The following is an 18,762-nucleotide window of genomic DNA, read 5'->3' as shown; positions in this document are numbered from 1 at the left end:
TGTTCAGCTGCACACAGATGGGACTGTTTGGGGGATAATAAAAAGCAAATAATAAATAAAACCACATAAATGTCAATATTGTGTATCTATACAATTCATTATATGAAGCTCAGCTTGCTTAGGCTTTTAATACCTGCTGTACTCAGAAACAACACTCACACCTGCACCCTTAAATGTACCCCAATATGAACTCCATCTGTACAAAAATAATCAGCCAGTGATGCTGCTGCTATACTGCTCCATTAAAACTACATTGGTGAAAATGCTAATCATATAGCATTTTAGCAGGCCTGTTTTAGAGTATGTATTAGCTGTTGCTCCACTCAATCACTTGGCTCTAACTAGTTATTAAAAATTTTCATTCACGAATTTGACTTTAAAAAGGGTGTTGGAGTTTTCCTTCTCTTTAGTGCTTTGGATGGGACACACCGCTTCACCTCATTGTTGTTCCTGGCCAGCTTCATGCTAAAAAACCTGCAAGCTATCTAGCCAATACTTCTGTTAATGTTTACTGTATTTACTGTGTTCCAACTTGATTCCTGTTCTTGTTAACTGTAAAGATTTGTGACAGGTACTTTATTTCATGGCTTCCTGGTTTCAGGAACTACTGGAGGATACATTTCTGCCCTTGAAGGACTACCATTTCAAGCATTGTTGCTGGCTAACTGTGACTCATCTCGATGATGGCAAAAAGGTTTCGGAAAGTCCCTTACTTGGTTTGATTAAATGACACCAGCTAAATAGCCTTTAAGTGACACACCAAGGAAATATCTGAACAGTTGTTTTAAGTGCGTGGAACTCATCCAGCCAAAGCTCATACCCCAACTTTGTAATGTACGCCCTCAGATTCACAGGTTAGACAGGTTTCTTTGTGTCAAAGTGGCCTTTAAGTTTTGGATTGAAAGATGCTAACCAGTTGATCTCCGCATCAGTGGCACTGCTTTTTCTTGTGTAACAGTTCTGACATTATTTGATCACTTTTTTGGGGGTAAATAGCCACGTTCACTTCCTTAGAACTGGTGTCAAAATAGCATCATAGAAAGATTTTCCTTTTTTCTTTGAGAATCCAACAGCATTTTTGTATCAACATTTAACCAAAAAAAACTGAGTCTAATTCATCAGCCACAGTCATTGGCAACATGAAGCTTTTATTTATGACTCATGGTCAACTGCAGCTTTTCAACGCTACATAACATTTCACGAGAAAGAGATGTTTACTACAAGCCATGCTTTTGTGCTGGTAATATGCTAATGTAAGTGATTATCTGCTACTGCACTGCGGTGCCTATTTATGACTGGCACACAGTGGATTGTTGGTCTTAAATTGCTGGTGGAGCTTGTCCCTAAGGTCCATTATTACCTTGTGGCTTTGTATCCAATGTGTTTATCATAGGTTTATTTGTTTTTTGCTTGTTTTTTGAAAACCTTTTCTATTCTGAGTTTTGTACACATTTTCTTGCAGTGACAGTTTTGCACGTGAATGACAAAGAAGTCTATTTAAGCCATTTTGAACCAAGCTGCTGCTGCCCCATCTCTTTAAACCCGCTCCACTCAAACTTAACTGATGTGTGTTCAAATGTGTATGAACACTATGTAAGCCTATGTAACAAGGTAATATGAAAGGATTTTTTTACCCTGTATTCTCCAAGACAAATATGTCATCTTAAGGTTCATAGTATTTCCTATTAGCATGCATTTTTGTTAAATTTACAATCTGAATCTTGAAATGTTTCCAGGATGAATATGTGTAAAACATTTGCAACTATTTTTGAAATATTGCACTTTGAACTGAATATTAACAAGAGAATTAACACCACAGGGACTGTACTACTTAGTCATATTTACCCTCATTGTGTGGACTTTATTTTAAGTGGACACACTCATAGTGTTATTTCTACAATATATCTGTTGATAACATCCGAGCATTCTTACTGCAAATCTGGAAATCTCTCAGATTCAAGAAAAACAAACCTTTCACACTGCACTGATAATAACAGTCCTCCAACGTTTGGAACACTACAGTGTAACATTACGCATTCATTAGTTTCTTGTGAAGGCATGGATGAATCTTATTACTCTATGTATTGTTAAAACTGCTGAAATTATTCAGCTTATGAAAGTTAGGAAAGTTTATCAACTCTGGTCAACAGAAAAGTAGCTATAAATACAACAAATTTGTAGCTGACCAAGTTACCTATGAGAAGAGATGATAAAGCCAGACTCAGACAGGATGTATTTTTTAAGGTGTTTAGATTCAACCATCATGCTGGCATTTGAATTAGAGACTAGAATATTAACCACCACTCAATAACACTGTCAGCTGTTTGGATATTGTTGGAAGGGTTGAATCAGACATAAATGATCCTTAAACTCTTTTAGTCTGTGTTAGTTTGGCTTTGATCACAGTGCCTGTCAAAACTCTGAAATTTTCCCCAAGGGTTAGACTATTCACTATTCACAGCTCTGACACAATTTTCTCAACAGATATCACTGCTAAAATGTCTAACAACACAAAAAGGCACACATCTGCCAGTGTGATACATAAGGGGAGTTAAAAAATATATAATTAAGTGATGATCAAGAAAGAAAATATCAACTGTTATTTCCTTAAATGTCTCTTTTTGACTGCAAGTCAGGGAACCTGGGAGTGACTGATAAATCCATGGTAGTTTCGTGAGACTCTCAGCAGTAAGTAATGACATGCAGTAAGTCCTCTACCACTGCTACGGATACATTTTATTCCAAAATGCAGAGATGCATTTGGTTAATCCAAAAGATCCACAAATGCAATCAAACCCAGAACATTTCAAAAGACAACCCAGGAAACTATCTGCAGCTACAGCAGCAGCCACAGGAGTGTTTTGTCCCAGTGGTTACCTTTGTTTGCTGAAGTTCTTTAACAGATAGTAAGACTTCAGACTTTTTCTACACATTTACATTATGACTAACATTAACATTCATGTTGACATTCAAACTCCTGCTTTGTTAATTCAGATAATGTGGTTACACTTGGGTAGACGGTTGAAAATAATTTGTTATTTCAATGACTCTAATAGTCTGAAATCCTTTTAAGAATGCTTTTAGCCTTGAGTTTGCCACAGCGACCCGAATTGGAATAAGCCACTGGCAACAATTAAACACATTGCCACATCCCTCGCAACTACAAAGTCTTTCCTAAAAACACAACACTGTAACTTGTCTGCAGGCTTTGTCAGCTGACATTATGTAGAGTACAGTAGATCTACACCTTCTGTGAATACATTATGCATATTGTGCCCAGATATAGCATATGCACACACGTACACACAAACATCTTATGACTCAGCATCCTCAGGCCTCCTGTGACTACAACCAGACCCACTTTTTCATCTCTACAATTTCTCCTCAGCAGAGCATAGCTGACTCAAATGTCACATCTGAGACTTGTGACAGGGCAAATCTGTAATGAGTTTGTGACTCCTCACCTCCAAGGTTCATGCCAGCCTGGAGACACTTCCGTACGCGGCACGCCGGGCAGTTTTTCCTGCGGATCTTGTCGATGATGCAGTCGTTTCTCCCAGCACACAGGTAGTTGTGCTGACCTAAAGAGAGACAGGACAGAGTCAGTGTGCGCAGCTTGATGTAAAACAGCATTGATATTTACAAAGGGTAGTGTAGCTTTGTGGGGAAGGAGCTTAGCTTATGTAACTCTAAATAGTTTTTGTACACTTTTGCGAGCATGAGGAGAAGAAGCGTTCGATTCAACTGTAGAATATCTAAACGCCTCGTATGTAGGTCAACTTAGATACAATGTGGAATCTGATAATAGCAGACATGTACACTTCCTGATCATCTCTATGAACGCGATTGGAATTGTGATCATTCCCCTTCACATTCTATAACACATAACTAATGGTGTATTTTACAGTATATGGCATGGGGGTATTAATATTCCCCAGAACCAGGACACTGGCTGCAGCTCGACTATTCCTGACAGTGATGCTAACATGGCGAGAATCCCTCCTGCCTCCTGCCTAGCCCTTAGCTAAACCCAATGATCTCCCATTTCAGAGCGCTTCCTTCCGCTCCACTAATTCTTCACTGTACAGCTCCTCTCCTCCTCCTCCTCCTCCTCTTCATCGTCTACTCTTTCTCCCTCTCTACGCCTGCGTCTCCATCCCTCCTTTTTCCCTTTTTCCACAAGTCCGCCAGCCTCAGAGCGCCATACGCCCACACACAGGCGCACACATACAGTCATTCACTTTCACATTTTCACACACACACACACACACACACAAATGCATGTACATACTCACACTGAGCCGATGCTGCTCCACTTGGCAATTTGAAAAAAAAAAAAGTGCAAATCTTGTAACTGCTTCACAAACTAATACACACACATGAAGAGCAGGACACAACCCAGATGGAGCAGTATTGGGTGAACTGACCCCAGTGACCCCGATACATGGCTTGGCTCCACAAAACTGTGTGTACATGTCTGACTGCATATACGAATGTATGCATGCACATGTTTGCTTACTGAATTCATCTCCCTGCGTCTTGTAACATTTACTTTAGAGATTTCTGGCTCATGCTCTTCTGTTTTAGCACCAAAGCCTGCACATTGTTTACATGCTTAGTGCTCAAACACATACATTCTGTGCATTGCTTTTGTTGCATCCACAGTACAGTATTTGTGTTTGTGTGTAGGACTGAGCAGAAGTTGTTTTCTGAGCGAGCAGGACTTGTGCGCAGTGTGTCTGTCTGGCTGCTGCCAAAAGCCAAGGAACCGAGCTGCAGGAGGAGAGGCAGCAGCTGTAGCCCCACCACTATTTCTGGCTAAATCACATGACCGTTACATAAGCCCATTTTTCTTGCTCTAAAAAACAGTAAACTGCGACACAGGAAACACAACGCAGCCATCCTCCTTCTCCCAACCCACTCTCTCGTTCACGCACAAACGCATGCACACACACACTCACAAACACACACTCTCTTTCGCTTGGATAGGCCGGACCAAATGGCAATTCTGCAAACTCTGGAGCCCTCATGTCAAATGTTTTGCTCATTCCTGTGAATCTTGTTAATAATTGTTAGAGTAGAATATACTTCATGAGACAGGCGAAGTCACAGTCACAGTGCGTGTGTGTATACGTGTCACTGTGAGTGCATCTAGAAAAGAGTGGAGTTGTTTATCTATGCATGGTGTGCGCATACACTCACATGTCCTTACACAGCATGTTTACCTCTGCAGATGCCCATTTGCTTATCGTTGCTGCACATGGCAGGCATAATGGTGGCTAGAACTTTTTTTAGCCCTACCTTAACAAAAGTCTGATTTAAAAATAAATAAATACATCTTAATTCTCTATAAGAAGTGGTTAATTGAGCACTAATTTTGTCCTATTAAACCAAACGCATCATACCCAGAGATTTAGAAAAGCTACAAAAACAGAAAAACATCAATAATGCAAACAGGATATTTGCATAAAATTGATTCCTCAGATTCTGTCAGTCAGATACTGTAATAAACTTGACATCATTATCAAAAACACATGCTTTCTGCTACTATGATGGTTACTGGTCATGGAGTCCACTCACGCCTGCTCAAAGCAAATAATCTCACATTCTGCTGAAAAGAAAAAAAAAAACTCAATCCTATTGCTCACTCACTTTATAGAGGGGTTTTATACGATATCCATTATTTTAAACATGGATATAAAGTAACAATGCTGGATGTCCAACATCTGCAAATTTTCAAGTCACTATATATACGTACGTTGTAGAAATCCCTGAATCTGTATGTAAACTGCTCAAAATGCTAAAAATAGCACAGTTCTTCACAAGATTTAAACTCAACTTGCTTAAATAGTGAAGTGATTATGAAATGAGAGGACAGCCTCAAAGACCAAGGCCCCTTGAGTTCTGCCTCTGCAGGCCTCCAGGGGGCTGGCCAATCAGGGAAATGGGGGTTTCAGGTGCCTTAAAGAGATAGCAACTAAAGCAAAGCATTCCAGACAGAGGCTGAAATAAGCTTTCCTAAAACACCATTGTAAGATTAACCTGTGATACTTTTGAGCTCTAAATCATGTAAATCTTTTATGAGAGTACCATACAGACAGTATAAAGCCTCAAAAATGCTGATCTGATCTGCAGTTCTCCAGGTACCTGCATGGTAAACTACATCTGAAATTCAACTAAGACTAAGTCAAAAACAGCCTATAACCACATCGTTTTAAATAGCTACCAGACACAAGTGGTGAGGCTGCTGATTGAGAAAATAGCCTCTCAGAAACACTAGCTGCCCAACATCAATAATACTACTGTGGGTGGGATAAAGCACTGGTTTCAGATTTCTTTGTTGTCAGACTGGGATGCAGACAAACACAGGTAGAAAACCAAAGCAGCAAACTCTGGATGAGAAATGAAGGAAGCTATGAGGTGAAAGTGCTGCAGTTCCTCAAATGGCCACATGGGACAGACTCCACTAATGATTTAAACTCCTAGACTACATCAGGGGTCTGCAACCTTTACTTTCATAGGAGCTGTTTTGCCTCAGCTCACCTGGAGCCACAAAATCTACTTTATCTTCCCAACAGAGACTAAAAAGTGTGTAAAATTCTCTACATAGTTGAAATCTAGTGAATAATTATCTAATCAAGAAGTTTTTTGACTTTATGAAAGTGTACATGTGATGTCTAAGTTTTTTATTTCAATAAATGTGCAAAAAAAAAAGAAATTCAAAAACCTGCAAAAAAAATAATTTTTTTGACAGAATCCTTGAATTTGATAACACATATTGATAATAATGCTTCACTTAACACGTTTTATTGTTTGCTAATGTCTTGCCACATATCAAGCATTTATATAAATCTGGCACATTGGTGGTTAATTGAATAGGAGGTGTAGGAGGTGAAGTAAAGCAGTGACAGGCTTTATTGCAAGATGTGATGCATATTTTCAACAAAATGTTTATGCATGATTTTATCTAGTGTCAATATCTTTAATCATCAATACCCTCCATCAGAAAAATAGAAATTCTTTATTTAATTAATATTAATCAAAGCTACAAAGGATGCATGGTAAAGCAATCAAAGAGCTGCATGAGGCTTCAGAGCTGAAGGTTGCAGACCCTTGACCTACATCATCAGATAGATACATACAGACAAGCTTTAAACACCGAAGGGAATTCATGAAGAATGGATCACAATCATTAGCAGCAAAACCACCAACATAATTCTGCCGCTTCATGCAGTTTGCACCAGTTTTGACTCAACAGCGACTGAGATGAGCTGCCACATCTCCACTCCGCAGCATAAAGCTGTGTTGTGTCTCATCCTGATGGTGCTAAATTGTTTCCATGTGTATGATAAGCTGGATAGAGGAAGTCTTTACCACTTTATTATAAGTCAAAACATGAAAGATGTTCGTAAAAGAGATAAATGTCACAGTTTATATGCTGCTTACTTCCTGGTGCTGGTTGCAAAATGGTCTGATCAATTTCTGATAAGATGATTCAATTTTGGAGTGAGTTTATAGAGAGAAATTTTGACCACAGTGTGTTTACTTTTTATTGATAAAAGCAAGATGAAAAGGTTTTCAAACTGTCGTTGATTAAAACTAAAACTTTAAAGGGGAAATAAATAAATAAATAAGCTTGGGCTGAGACTCATTTTTGTCTAAAGATTCTGACCTAATTAAAACAGCAGCAAAAAAAAGCAACACTGCATATCATAATACCAAACTTTACAACCCACACAAACTAACAATAAGATTTGCTAAAGTCTATGTCAGTCCCACAGATAATTTCAATTTAATTATCCTCTCACAAAGCATTTGGTCAATTCTGTGGCTGCATTCAGGAAAACCTAAATTATAGAGGCAAAAAATACCAAGCAACCAAAAAACAGGCCTCTCACAGTTGTAACTGCTCTCACCACTATCCAGAGGTATGCAAATATCTGCCTTGCAATAGCTGCGCTGCCTCAGTTCTCTGGACAACACACGAACAGCTGTGCTGGATAAGGCTCTGAACAGTTAAGTTTTAGTAAAAAGAGGGTGCACAAGTTAGATATGCTATAAATAGAAGCTGTTATTTGTTTACAAATGTCACCATTTATATTAAAATGTGTTGTATCTCAAACCGTTGTCCTGGGCATTGCCTTCTCATTTCTCAAGCTGCTGCTTTGTACATTATAAATACAATCATTATTCATTATATGGAGTATAGTAGTAGAGTTTTCTTATCTGTAATGCATTATAATGTTCTAGCAAAAAGCACTGCAACAGTTTATTCATGTCAAATAACTAAGATATGAATGATATGTATATTTATTGAAATATGAATGATGATGATGAATGAAATGCAAAAAATTTATGTTCTTAAATAGAACAATGAGGGTAAAATCTCCTCTGTGCTTCTTTTCTAATAACAATTTGTGTTATTAATTAACTGAGCACCTGTCAAAGGGATTAATGTCCTTTGTAGAAAACTGTGTGTCACAGTGCACTTCAAGACATACTGCTACAGCCCCCAGTGTGTTCTGTGTCTTTAACAAACAAATCCCCAATGAACACACTGATAACCCCTATCAGATTGTCACTGCTTATTTGGTTGAAGACAACAGGTGTGACCCTCTGACTGAACTGGATCCGTTTTGCATTAATGTCAAAGAACAAAGCTATCAGGAGGGAGCAGGAAGAGATGGAGGTCAGATTATATCCAGAGCAGAGCCAGCGGGCTGCAGGTCAGCCCAGGTCAGGGGGAACTGAGTGAAGGGAGGAAGTAGTGTGTGCATATATGACAGGTGTAATATCGTCATGCAGGAACTAAATATACTGTTATAATATACAGCTACTTATTATAAGACGGGAAAAAGCCTTTGAGACAGCACAGGGTCTCACTGAAAGCAATTAGAGTCTGTTGGTTAGTCATTTAATAATGTAACTAATTATGAGCAGCTTGCATAACTAAATATTTATGTAACATCTCAAACAAACGCGACAACGAAATTCTGTATGCCTCTGTTCAAAATTTATACAGACAGGACAGGACAGGTAGATCATTCATTTTAACTTGGCTTTTGAAATACTGTAAGGGTTGTTTTGAGTTTTTGAATTCCTTTCAGGCTGAAGAAACTACGAACTGCAGATGTGCCTGCAGAGAAATGTCATTAGTAATTGCAGCGCTGATATCCCGCAGCCCTTGTGTTTATTTCTAAAGCAATAAATAAATAAATGCACACACACATACTGTAACAGTTAATGTATCTAGGCTGCATTAGAGACCCTCCTCAGGCTGCGTTCTCCAACATAAATGCATTAGCAATGTAGGTCACACACATACTTACAGTAAGCCTTACAGATTAAAATTGTACCTGAAGTTGTACACCTGACTACCTTTTCTACTCATGAAGATGTGTAAAATCCCACTGCATGCTAAATGCATGCCTTTATCTGCGCTTATATATCGTGTATTTTCTAATTAGAGGAGGTTTTATTGGAGCCATGTGTTTGGGAGCTGAGATCAGAGCAGCACTGCTGAATGGCTTCACTTCAGTCGTTGTTACATGAGCTACACAGACACATGCACACATAAGCACACACACACACACACACACACACACACACACACACACACACACACACACACACACACACACACACACACACACACACACACAACCTGAAGCATTCACTCGGCACTGGAGGGAGGCTTTACTCCTCCGGCCTGAGCTAGGGGGAACACGATTGGACGGCTTAGCTGCCGCTCAAAGCAGAACCACAGCAAGCCATGTCCTCAGATGAACTCTCCCACAGAGGCGGTGCTAGAGAATAGGTTTTTAGATTGACAGCAGCGCCATGGAAACCACGACCCAGTCACATTGCAGAACACAGTAGGGCCGTAACAAGGCTTACTAACATCCCTATAAACCTCCCAGTTCAATAAGAGAACAGGAAAAACAACAAGTGAGCTAAAAGCAGGGCCTAGTATTATTACAAAGACCAGACATGCCAAGCCACTGATGACATGTGAATGATATGGCAACGTTCAAGTCTTCAAATGCTCTCCACATGGAGTCGATTATTGAGCGCAGCTGTCTTATATCAACAAACTGCTCTTAAGTAGTGTGGATGCAGGAAAGCAGCACATATGAATGCATTCAGCTATTTCCACATTTCATTAGTGATGTCACACATATTTGTGAACTGTTGTTGAGCGTCAGAAGGCATTTTTTCCCACAGACTAAAATTGTTTATGCCGAAGAATTCCTTCGTTACGTAGAGGCTGTAAGCCAGCTGCATGCTGGCATGAGAAAGCAGTGTCAACAGTAGCGAAACAGCTGCAAAACTTGTTTGCCTCATCAAAGTCATAACCCTTTTTCTCTGTTGGTTTAGTTTAGAGAAGAGCACTGAAAATGTTCAAGTGTTACAGCTTCCATACTGCAAGAAATAAACTGCAAGACTTAGAAGAGTTTGGAGAGATGATTTTTTTATGAAGTAAATGTGTCTGCATATGAATTCTTTCAGATTGAATTGAAGCCAGAGTATTAAAGCTCAGAGCCAAGTGAACATTTTGCATAAATTAGTATTTCTATATGTTTCCTGGGACCATGGTTATACACTTTATCATGTACAGTTGGCTCTGCCTTCTGGTAGATAAGACAAAAATTAAGTGGAGTGAATATTCTTCCCCTTGAGGAGGACTGTAAGAGCACAGATTTGGGCAGTAAGAGGCCCATGTGGCCAGTAGATATTCCAAACAGATGGTCCAAATGTAAACCCAAAATGCAGCCTTTAAAGAATAACTGTGCCAAGCTGTGGTGATGTAAAATAAAGCTACTTCACAATGCCTTGTCTGGTCCTGGTTAGAGAGGAAGGCAGACCCTCCACAGTATTAATGATTTGTTGATGACTTCAGAATGCTAACTAGCTCCGTAGTAAAGAGCTGAGAGCAAGTTAGTCATCTAATGAGCTACAGACGACCAAAAAAGTTGTGCCCCCCCTCGAGGCAGGGGGTGCCAAAAGAAATTAAATACGGGCTGGATTATTCCCTTTGCGCAGATGCCCGCTCTCTGCAGTCTTCTTTTATATCTTACACGCCTAGTCTAAGTTTTTAACTTTGAGAAGAAAGAGGAGGAGAAGGAGGAGGAAATACTGGGATTGGGGAGGAGTGAAACGTCTCCTCACGTCCTAGCTTACACCTCTCCGCCGCTCGCTGCTGACACATCGCTTTCCACCCTTCTCCCTGATTCTTCCTCTCTCTTTCCCTCTCACTGCTCCTCCTCTCTTTATCTCTCTGTCTGCGTCTGACTTTTTCTTTGTCCTTCCTTCCCCCGCCCTCCCTGTATCTGTTTCACTGTCCTCTATCTCTCTTCACTTTGCAAAATCCTTCTCTGTGTTTTCATCCTTTGCCTCTCTCTACCCTTATACCTCTCTCTTTCTCCCTCCCTCCCTCTCTTCTTCCACCTCAGCAGCAGCTGTGTAGGGGTCATGTAAGGTAACAGCTCACTTTGCACTTCAGAAGGGCGTACGCAACCTTGATGACATCACATGCCTGTGTGGGCCGCCCTTATTACACTTACAGAGTTTGCACAGTTGCAGTTGTTTGTGGGGCGGACCAAAGGAGGAATCAGAAACAGAGAGACACGTGTAAAAGGTTTGAAATACGGGGCCGTGTACTGAATATGAGAGCATCATGCAATCAATTGGCTTCGATAAATTTCTGTTCATAATGTTCTATATGAGGCACACTGAAGAGTTAAGTGGTACAATCGAGGAGCCATTAAGGATTTTTACTCTTCAGAGAGCTAAGGCTCTTGCAGCCCCACGTCCAGTGAGAACAATGGCACGTCAGATTGGACAAACTCAGATACATACTGGTTCTAGGTCTCTGTGATGATGCTGTGTCTATATCATCGTATTAGGAAATTATTTGGTCAGTGCAACTCTTCCAATGGTCAGGAGCATACCTAGAGGGCCCGATCACTGGCTGTCAGGCGTGTTTGCTTTTTCCCTCCGGCTCCACCGCCTCAATCTGCGAGCGGCTGTTTTGCATTCAAACACTCATCTTAATGAGTCAGGCCAACGCCTCGGGCAACAGGCGCCGAATGAAAAGCACATTATGGCTGTTGCTGATTTTACCCCAGCTAAATATAACAGAAAGGGCCTGCTGCAGGAGCATTACCCACTCAGTGTTTTGATTTCATCCAGCGTGCCACTCAAGTCTATAAATCCAAAGTGCCAAATGTTTTCGGTTATTTTAATGATGTTTTAAAAATATAAGTAAGGACCATTTAAATTTGACAGTAGTTTCATTGATCAGTGAAGAAAAGTGAAGAGGCATTGGCTATTGCTTGATCATTCTGGCAAAAAAAACCTTACTTCTCTAACTCTAACAAAACGCTTTAAATTGTCCTGTCACATCAGAGCTCTGTGAGTTTTGCTCTATTAAGAGAAAAATGTACAGACAGGAGTGTTACTTTGCAGAGTTAACCTTTTTGCACACATTTCTCATTTTCTGGTTGGGGAAGCTGCAGTTGTTCACCACAAATTTCAACTTACTTGCTGAAAATTATTCCTGGGAAACTCCTTCTAATCAAGTGGGCAAAATGTGTGACAATATAATACTATGTCAACCATGCATAGTTTTTCTTGGTTTTTTTTTGTTTATTTGTTTTGGGTTTTTTTTTTTACATTTTGGGGTATTCACGGAAACATTTTTGTCTGAGCTACTATAAATAATACTTTGTGTAAGGGAGGAAATCTGGTACAAAAGCCTACTCCTTTGACAGTAACACAAGAATTAGTTTTATAGCAAGAGTTAAAACAACTTGTTTTATTCTTTGTAATACTATGATATATAAAAAAGGTAAGGCGTGCTTTTATTTTCTCTTTAATTCTCAGTGTGGGAAAAGTACAACGGCCGTTAGAGCTCTGCACTCTGAAACCAAAGTGGAAACATAAGGGCAGAATAAAAAAAAAAAAAGAAAGTTCTCACACTTATTATTGAATCGTTGCAAATACAGCAGAAACCCGCAGAAACACAAGTTCAACAGAACAAAGTCTGATTTATGAAAAAACAACCCAGATTACTTTACAATAATATCCAATTTTAACTAATTGTTTAGGTTACTCTGAAAAAAGTGTAAATTGATACAAATTTGGACCAACAAGTGTGTGTGTGTGTGTGTGTGTGTGTGTGTGTGTGTGTGTGTGTGTGTGTGTGTGTGTGTGTGTGTGTGTGTGTGTGTAGAACACCAGTTGCTTTACCTTCCACTGCTCTTTTGAAGAAGACTTTGCAGCTTCCACACGTCACCACGCCGTAATGGCACCCTGACGCCTCGTCTCCACAAACCAGGCACACTTTCGCCGTTGAGGATGGCTGTCTCAGCGGCGAGCTGAAAGACAACACATTACATGTTTTAGACAGGTTATACTTATCGACAAAACTTAAGATAAGAGAACCGCAAAGTCGCAGCAGACTGTCCCCTTCCTCACAGATCTATACTGCCTGGTGCAAACTGTGATGCATTCCTGGACTTTACGACCAGCAGTACAGTAGCAGAGCAATGAGGCTAGCCATAAATAAGCCTGCCAGCCAAGAGCGGGGGTGGGGGGTGGGGGTTGCACTCAGCTGATTTATGGCATCACCAAGCTTACAGAGATGGCAGTGACAGATTTATAGAGGAGATTATTCAAATTCAATAAGCAGAGAGACACAAAGCAGGATGTCAAATTTAAGTCGGATCCCAAACGCTTGTCCCTTTCTCCCGGATAAGAGGAGAAAGGCACTGAAAAATGAATTGAATTAAGCCACTATAAAGCCAAAAATCTGCTGTGCATTAAGTCAGAGTTCAGAGTTGAAGATTAATACGTACTCGAGCATGGCATTTAGTTTTTGTTTACCAAAAGCCATAACCAACAAAAAAAAAAAAAAAAACAGCGCTGACAACAGACTGCTGCAGTTCTACCTGATCCCACTCAGTGTTTACTTTGGCATCATGCGCCACTTTCACTACTGACTGATCAGACTATAATTACATGACCATTAAAGCTCAGGATGTGCAGCCCGTCCTAACTGATGTATGGGTGAGCTAGTTGAGAGTTACAGTAGCTGCCAAGGGTAATGGATGATGTCTGTCTGTAGTTAATCTGCCATCAGGTGCAAAGTAGGCAGCTCAGAGCAGCTCACTCCAGTGTCTGAAGAACTGAAAATCATGCAAAGTAGGGCTGAACAATTTAACAACAAATCAATATGAAACTATATGATACTTTATAGTCAGACTCACCAAGTTTAACCACAGCTTGGTTTGATCTATTACATTGATGGGACAGGGTAGGAATACCTGATTGTGTTGAACTGATAAAAGAATTGATAGGATATCATGCTTTGTAATGCTTAACGTAATGCTTTCACATTAATACCACTCTACAGTATGAGCGCATTAAGGTTAATGAAAATGTAATACATTTACTGTCTCAGTAAATTTTATAAGTTGTATCAAAAAAAGATTAAACTGAGTTTCAAAGAAAACTCAGTTTAATTATCAGGTTAAATGTGCAGCTTATATTTATGGAGCTGTCAAAGGCAAGAAAATTTTGGGCAAAAAGTTCTAAAATAATTTTAGGCTGAAATGAAAAAAATATTTATAACTCTGTAAAAAGTTATTTATTTATTTATTTGATGCATTTATTTTTTGTGTTTGTCAACACAACCAGGAGGAAAAATGAGGGATTGCCCGCTCTAATTTTGTCATTAGAATCAGAAATACTATATTGATACCCAAGGGGAAACCACATTTACAATAATTATTTTTTTGGGTGTAATTATTAAAATCTTTAGAAGAATGATTCATTAATCGTAGAACATGTCAGCAGATATTTTTGTGCCAATAATGGGCTACAGTCCTGAAAATTGCTTACTTTTACTGCTTGGTATGGTAGAGCAGCTGATGGACAAGGCCCTGAGTGTAGAACTGGAAAGCTGCAATTACATAATGATAAGCTACTCCTTTAGTTTTTGGACTTACACTAAATTATTTGGCTTTAACAAAATGCTAAAAAGTAAACAGGCATTTCAAACTAAGACAAAAAATTACAGACAGTATAATATTTGGTTTGCGATATAGTTTCTATTTAAACAAAGCCCCTCATATTATAGAACACACACACACACACACACACACACACACACACACACACACACACACACACACACACACACACACACACACACACACACACACACACACACACACAGGGAAAAAGACAAATATGTAGATGGGTACAAAGAGAGAACACCTTGTATCAAAACATTGAAAGTGGCCTCAGCTTCCCCTTCTTTTCTGTGCTAATTACCTCTCTCCCATCTCAATCAATAACATGCAAGGTGATTGTCTGGTTAACATTCTCCTTCCATCCTTCATCAAACCAGCTGCCAGGCTCTCTCTCTCCCTTCCTCTGTCCCTCTCTTCCCCTCTCTCGCTACCCGCTCTCTCTCATGCACACACATTTCCTCCAGGGGACTTGCTGGAAAGGGGTACAGCACCAGCACACTCAGATACAATCAGGACCACTGATCTAATTCCCTCTTGTCCATCTACACACACATTCAATTTGTTAGGACGCTTAGAGGAGTCTCTGGTGAGGTGTTTGTCTGACTGGATCTTTCTGGCATCAGGCCCCATGGTTTCAGCTAATTTGAGTGTGTGTATGTGTGCAAATCCAAAACATGTTGAGGTGTATTTTTCAGGATGTTTATCTGCTGACTTTTCTCCATTACATCTGCCTTTTTGCACCATAACAAATCAATCAGTTAATCAATATAAACATGTACAGAGTCAAACTTACACAACACTTAAATAGTATTTTCAGATCACACACTGTAATATATTAATAACCAAGCAATCATCGACCATAAACAAGAACTTGGAAACAGTGAAGAGGGAAAAGTCCTTTAAAGAGGCAAAAACCTCAATAAGAGACCAGACTCACTGGTGATCAACCATCTGTCTGGACCACATGGGCCATGAAAGATGGGAAGAAGGAGTTAAGGGGAGAGAAAAAAGACCAACTGACCAAAAGATGAAGAGACAGAGACAGTAAAACAGAAAACCTGGAAAAACAGACAGACTAGAGGACAGGAAGGGAGATAGACAGATGGGCCACAACATGGACATGGAGACAGACAAGACATGAGACGGATCAACAGATAGGGTGATGGATAAAGAGAGAGAGACAAACAGACCAAGACAAAAACAGCAAGACACCTAGAAAAGTCCTGAGGATGGATGGGGAGACAGACAGACGGACAGACAGACAGAAGAAAAGAGAGGCAGATGGGTGAGAAAATAGACAGGAAGTTGGAGAAGCAGGAAGACTGGCTGTCCTGGGTAGAGACACAAACCAGAGGACAAACAGGTATAAAGAGAGACCTAAAGACAGCCAGACAGATCTAAAGATAGGCAGACAGACTGCCAGCAAGGCAGGAGGAAGATGAACGGACTAGAATACAGACAGGGAGACCTACCAACTGTGAGAGATCAACCTAGAGATCAACAGAAGGTGACCCGAAGACAGGCAGATAGACCAGGAGACAGAAAGCGAGAGACAGGCAAAAAAAGGGCATTATGACTCACAAACAGAGTGACAGGGTGTCACACTCACTGGTGCAGAAAGAAAGACAGAAAGAAAGGTAAAGAGTCAAACACAAGGAGAGACCGACCGGCAGACAGAAAGGAAGACAGTGTGACAGAGAGAGATGCAGGAAACCAGGAAGACAAGCAAGGAGACTGAGGTGTTGAGACACAGAGAGACAGAGTGGTGGACAGTGAGACACAGAGGAGGCACTAGGAGAAGGACAGACAGCAACAAAAGCAACAACAGTTTATAATAGAAGCTTGTTCAGTATTGTAAATAATGGTTATAATAGTGCAAGTATGACTGATAGTAAAACTTGTACAGTGTGAACAAAAAGACAATCCACACCAAGATGGAAAGTTTACGACCCAAAACCACAGCAGCAGCTCATGAGAGGTCTCTCTAAAGTACAGCTTTAAAATCCAGTCAGTGCTCAACCCTTTTAATATCGCCGCACATTAAAACCTTGTCGCTGCCTGCCAGCCTGCCTGCCCGCTGGTCCACCAACAAGGTGACTTCCCCTCCCTCAGAGAACTATATAGGTCATTCTCCCTCTCTGCTTATGAAACCAGAGCAGACAGGCCAGGCTGCAGTGACTGTGCACCCAGCTCTGCCATTTGCCCAAAACCAAACACACAGGCCACCAGACATTCCCAACACGAGGCTGGATCTGCAGAGATGCTGGGTTCAGTTTGTGAGCATTCAATATGTGCAGAAGTTATTACACAACAATGTTTTAATGAGGTGGGGGAATAAAGGAATGACATGCATCAGAGGTCTTTGAAACTGGGGCATTGCGGTTAAATGATGTGCATCCTTTCACCACTAGGCCACGAGGACAAGCCAAATAAATCCCCTTTTGGTTTTGGTTGTTATTTTCAATGCTAAAAATAATCTGAGGTTGCAATTTCTGTCTGCTACAATGAAGGTTGAGATGAGAACTTACAAGGGGAAGGTGCATCAGAAATTTGTGATGAGAAAATTCTGAAGTGCTGTAACAATACCTCCAAAAAACTGACACGCAGGCAATCATAAAAAGTTCTTAAGTTGTGTGCAGGCCACTTCTGTGAACCAGGCTTTGTTTTTTTTCTTTCATTGACCCCATGTGTTCTCTATTTCTGGGTACAGTCTCAGACCAACTCAATGGGACTGACTGCACGGATCAAAGGTCTCATTCTTCGCTCCAGTTGTTGCTTTTTTTTCCCCCTTCCTATGAAACCCCAGGGCAGCGGTTTCATTGTTTTCAGTGTCCTTTCATCTTTAAAGATAACACGCAATGCTAACAACTGATTTAGTTGCTGTTTATTTCCCATGAGGGTACAGATGAGTCGAGAACACAAAGGCTGTTTCTTCCCAACGAATTGTACAAGTAAAATAATTTCTCTCTCTTTCCTTCTCTGTCCCTTTCGTTGTTGAAGGAAGTTGCTAATGAAACAATAAATGGAGGGAATAAGAGCGCTTGAATCCACTTGAGACTCTCTGTGCCCGCCATGATATGTGAGGGCCAACCCCAGGACAGATGTTTGGGCTCAAATTGGCTCAAATTAATTGGGGTGTCACACTAGGAGCATTCTCCAAATAGTTCAAATATTTCAGCCCTCTCTCAGCTGTAGAGGGGATGTTAACCAGCAGGAGCTAAGATCACAGGGGGATGGCTTTTCAGAATCAGGAAATGATACTTTCATTTTATGTTTGTTTTACTCAAAACACAACTGTCAACTGCTAAAGTGTAGACATGGTCTCTGTGACATCATCCATTGGTATTTACAGAGGTATTTTAAAGCCCAAAAATGGTGCGCACCATATTGGAAATGCTGACTCATCCCAATTTTCACTCAGCCTACAAACAGGCAAAGAGAGGTGGAGCCTTCAAGGTGGAGGTTTCAAGCCTCTGGCTTAACAGCCACAAAACGTTCCATCTGTCATTTGCCTCAATGGCCCCTAGTTATGCAAATTTTTATATAATTTATTGCCTTGCACTGAACTTCACAGATGTGTCGGATAAGATAATTTAAAGGTCAGTAGCAGCATGTATCACTAAAACATGTACTCTTCAGTACAGTCTGCTAGCTTTGGGTAGACACTCTAGGAAGTTCAGTTTTGTGCACTTCTCAGTGACTCAATTTTTCAACATCACTCAAA

At 40.3% G+C, this 18,762-nt stretch overlaps 1 protein-coding gene across 1 annotated transcript in view; it reads right to left on the bottom strand.

Annotated features, from left to right (window-relative positions):
• The window catches only part of nr3c2 (nuclear receptor subfamily 3, group C, member 2), an 87,475-nt gene that overhangs the window by 23,009 nt on the left and 45,704 nt on the right, over positions 1–18,762 (bottom strand). The window contains exons 3-4 of the mRNA XM_074663664.1: positions 13,252–13,379; positions 3,465–3,581 (exon numbers count right to left, since the gene is read on the bottom strand). Of these exons, the coding sequence (XP_074519765.1) occupies positions 3,465–3,581; positions 13,252–13,379 (245 nt within the window). The remainder of the gene's footprint in view (positions 1–3,464; positions 3,582–13,251; positions 13,380–18,762) is intronic.

The sequence above is a fragment of the Halichoeres trimaculatus genome, unplaced genomic scaffold, assembly GCF_033239565.1.
Source record: "Halichoeres trimaculatus isolate MK-OKI-2021-1 unplaced genomic scaffold, fHalTri1.1 fHalTri1_scaffold_2, whole genome shotgun sequence".
Lineage (NCBI taxonomy): Eukaryota > Metazoa > Chordata > Actinopteri > Labriformes > Labridae > Halichoeres > Halichoeres trimaculatus.
This window is presented reverse-complemented; position numbering and strand designations above follow the sequence as displayed.